The 2,315-nt window shown below is 57.0% G+C and overlaps 1 protein-coding gene across 1 annotated transcript in view; it reads right to left on the bottom strand.

The window, feature by feature from the left end:
* Positions 1 to 2,315, bottom strand: part of LOC125482036 (ankyrin-1-like) — a gene marked incomplete at its 3' end in the record, with an annotated part of 10,969 nt that overhangs the window by 3,757 nt on the left and 4,897 nt on the right. Inside the window, exons 4-5 of the mRNA XM_048594010.1 lie at positions 1,902 to 2,099; positions 877 to 975 (exon numbers count right to left, since the gene is read on the bottom strand). Of these exons, the coding sequence (XP_048449967.1) occupies positions 877 to 975; positions 1,902 to 2,099 (297 nt within the window). The remainder of the gene's footprint in view (positions 1 to 876; positions 976 to 1,901; positions 2,100 to 2,315) is intronic.

Raw genomic sequence — 2,315 nt, 5'->3', positions numbered from 1 at the left:
CTCTCAGGGAGCATGGTCTCTGTCCCTAAACTCACTCTCAGGGAGCACGGTCGCTGTCCCTAACCTCACTCTCAGGGAGCACGGTCTCTGTCCCTAAACTCACTCTCAGGGAGCACGATCTCCATCCTAACCTCACTCTCAGGGAGCACGGTCTCCATCCTAACCTCACTCTCAGCGAGCACGGTCTCCATCCTAACCTCACTCTCAGAGAGCACAGTCTCCATCCTAACCTCACTCTCAGGGAGCACGGTCTCTGTCCCTAACCTCACTCTCAGGGAGCACGGTCTCTGTCCCTAACCTCACTGTCAGGGAGAGTGTGTGTACGTGTGCGAGAGTGTGTGTGTGAGCGTGTGTGTGTGTGAGCGTGTGTGAGTGTGTGTGTGTGTGTGTGTGTGTCAGTGTGAGTGTGTGTGTGAGTGTGCATGGGTCTGTGTGTGAGTGTGTGTGTGTGTGAGTGTGTGTGAATGTGTGTATGTGTGAGAGTATGAGTATGTGAGTGTGTGAGTGTGAGTGTGTGTGTGTGACTGTGTGTGTGAGAGAGAGTGTGTGTCTGTGTGAGAGAGTGAGTGTCTGCGTGTGCGTGTGTGTGTGTGAGAGTGCGTGTGTGTGTGTGTGTGAGTGTGTGTGTGTCTGTGTGTGTGTGTGTGACTGTGTGTGTGTGCGTGTGTCTGTGTGTGTGTGAGTGTGAGTGTGAGAGTGTGTGTGTGTGAGTGTGAGGGTGTGTGTGTGTGTGTGTGTGACAGAGTGTATGTGTGTGTGTGTCAGTGTGAGTGTGTCAGTGTGAGTGTGTGAGTGTGAGTGTGTGTCCTGCAGCAGTGGGGAGTGTGAGGGCTCTGAACGAGTTGATTGGCCTCCCCACCACCCGAGCGCTGTTACCCTGGTCGTTGGCTCGGCCGATGCTTGGTGATCGATGAGTAATTCAGCGACAGGGACCGTGTCCTCCTGGGCGACCAGATGTAACGGCGTCAGGCCATTCTGCAAACAGACATGGAGGGATAGTATGTGTCACTGACCGGGGATTGGCTCTGCCTGCACACCCTGGTCCCCAGTCTGTGCCTGTCTGCAGGGGGGAGGGTCAAAACCTGCAGCACCCTGCATTGATATAGCAGCAGCACCATCACAGCCCCATGGCCAAACAAATACTGCGGACGCATCACTGTTTGTGATGCAGGGATAGTGCTGGTGCACAGCAAGATCCCACAGCCTGCAACACGAGGGGCCCATTACGGAAGGCCAATGTTCCTGATGCTGCACACTGGGCAATAGCGCACTGAGCAGGGGCAGGGCCTCCTGGAGGGCCGGGCCTGAAGCAGGCTCCAGTCACTGTGCGCAGCACGATCCCACACAAACTCAAGTGACAGTGAGCGCGTGCACAGCTACCCACCCAGCTCCTCCCGGTGGGACACAGGATTCCCATCTTCAGGAAATCTGATCAACATCCCATGCAGTCAGATTCCCACCAGACAGTCAGCCACTTCACTGTGTCTATGGGGCTCCCTCTACACCGACCAGGGCAGCTCCAACAACACTCGAGAAGCTCGACACAATCCAGGGACAAAGCAGCCCCCCGCTCGATTGGCCCCACATCCACAAACATCCCACTCCCCCCCACACCACCGACGCTCAGTAACAGCAGCGTGTACCATCTACAAGATGCACTGCAGCGTCTCACCGAGGCCCCTCAGGCAGCATCTTCCAAACCCACGACCCACTTCCATCCAGAAGGACAAGGGGCAACAGGTACATGGGAACACCACCCCCTGCAAGTTCACCCTCCGAGCCCCTCACCGTCCCCGACTTTAGGAAATCTCTCGGCGGAGACTGGGTCATGGTGCTGGCCCTCCCTCCCCTTGAAGCTACTGTGAGAGTGTGAGAGTTGCCGTGCTTCTCCTGGTGATTACCTTACTGCCCAGGCTGACGTTCGCTCCATGCTCCAGCAGGAGTGCCACCATGTCGACATGACCATCCTGTGCAGCCAGGTGTAAGGGACTCACTCCCTGAAAGGACTCGGTGTCAGCTGATGCTCCATGTTCCAGCAGTTTCTTCCCAATCTCCACTTGGTTCTGTTTGGCTGCGATGTGCAATGGGGTGTATCCATTCTGCAAGCAACACACAGCCTGAGACAGGGAGGGGGGTGTTTGGGGAATCCACAGCTCGCATTGGGGCTGTAAAACCCTATCACAGCTCAGCGAGATCAGCATGATCTCTGTCTCCGACAGACACTACACACACACACACCCACTCACACACCCACAACGGCACACACAACTTCCCCCCCCCCCCCCCCCCCCCCCCCCCCCCCCCCCCCCCCCCCC

Source organism: Rhincodon typus, unplaced genomic scaffold, assembly GCF_021869965.1.
Source record: "Rhincodon typus isolate 14 unplaced genomic scaffold, sRhiTyp1.1 hic_rhity00005144, whole genome shotgun sequence".
NCBI classification, from domain to species: Eukaryota; Metazoa; Chordata; class Chondrichthyes; order Orectolobiformes; family Rhincodontidae; genus Rhincodon; species Rhincodon typus.
This window is presented reverse-complemented; position numbering and strand designations above follow the sequence as displayed.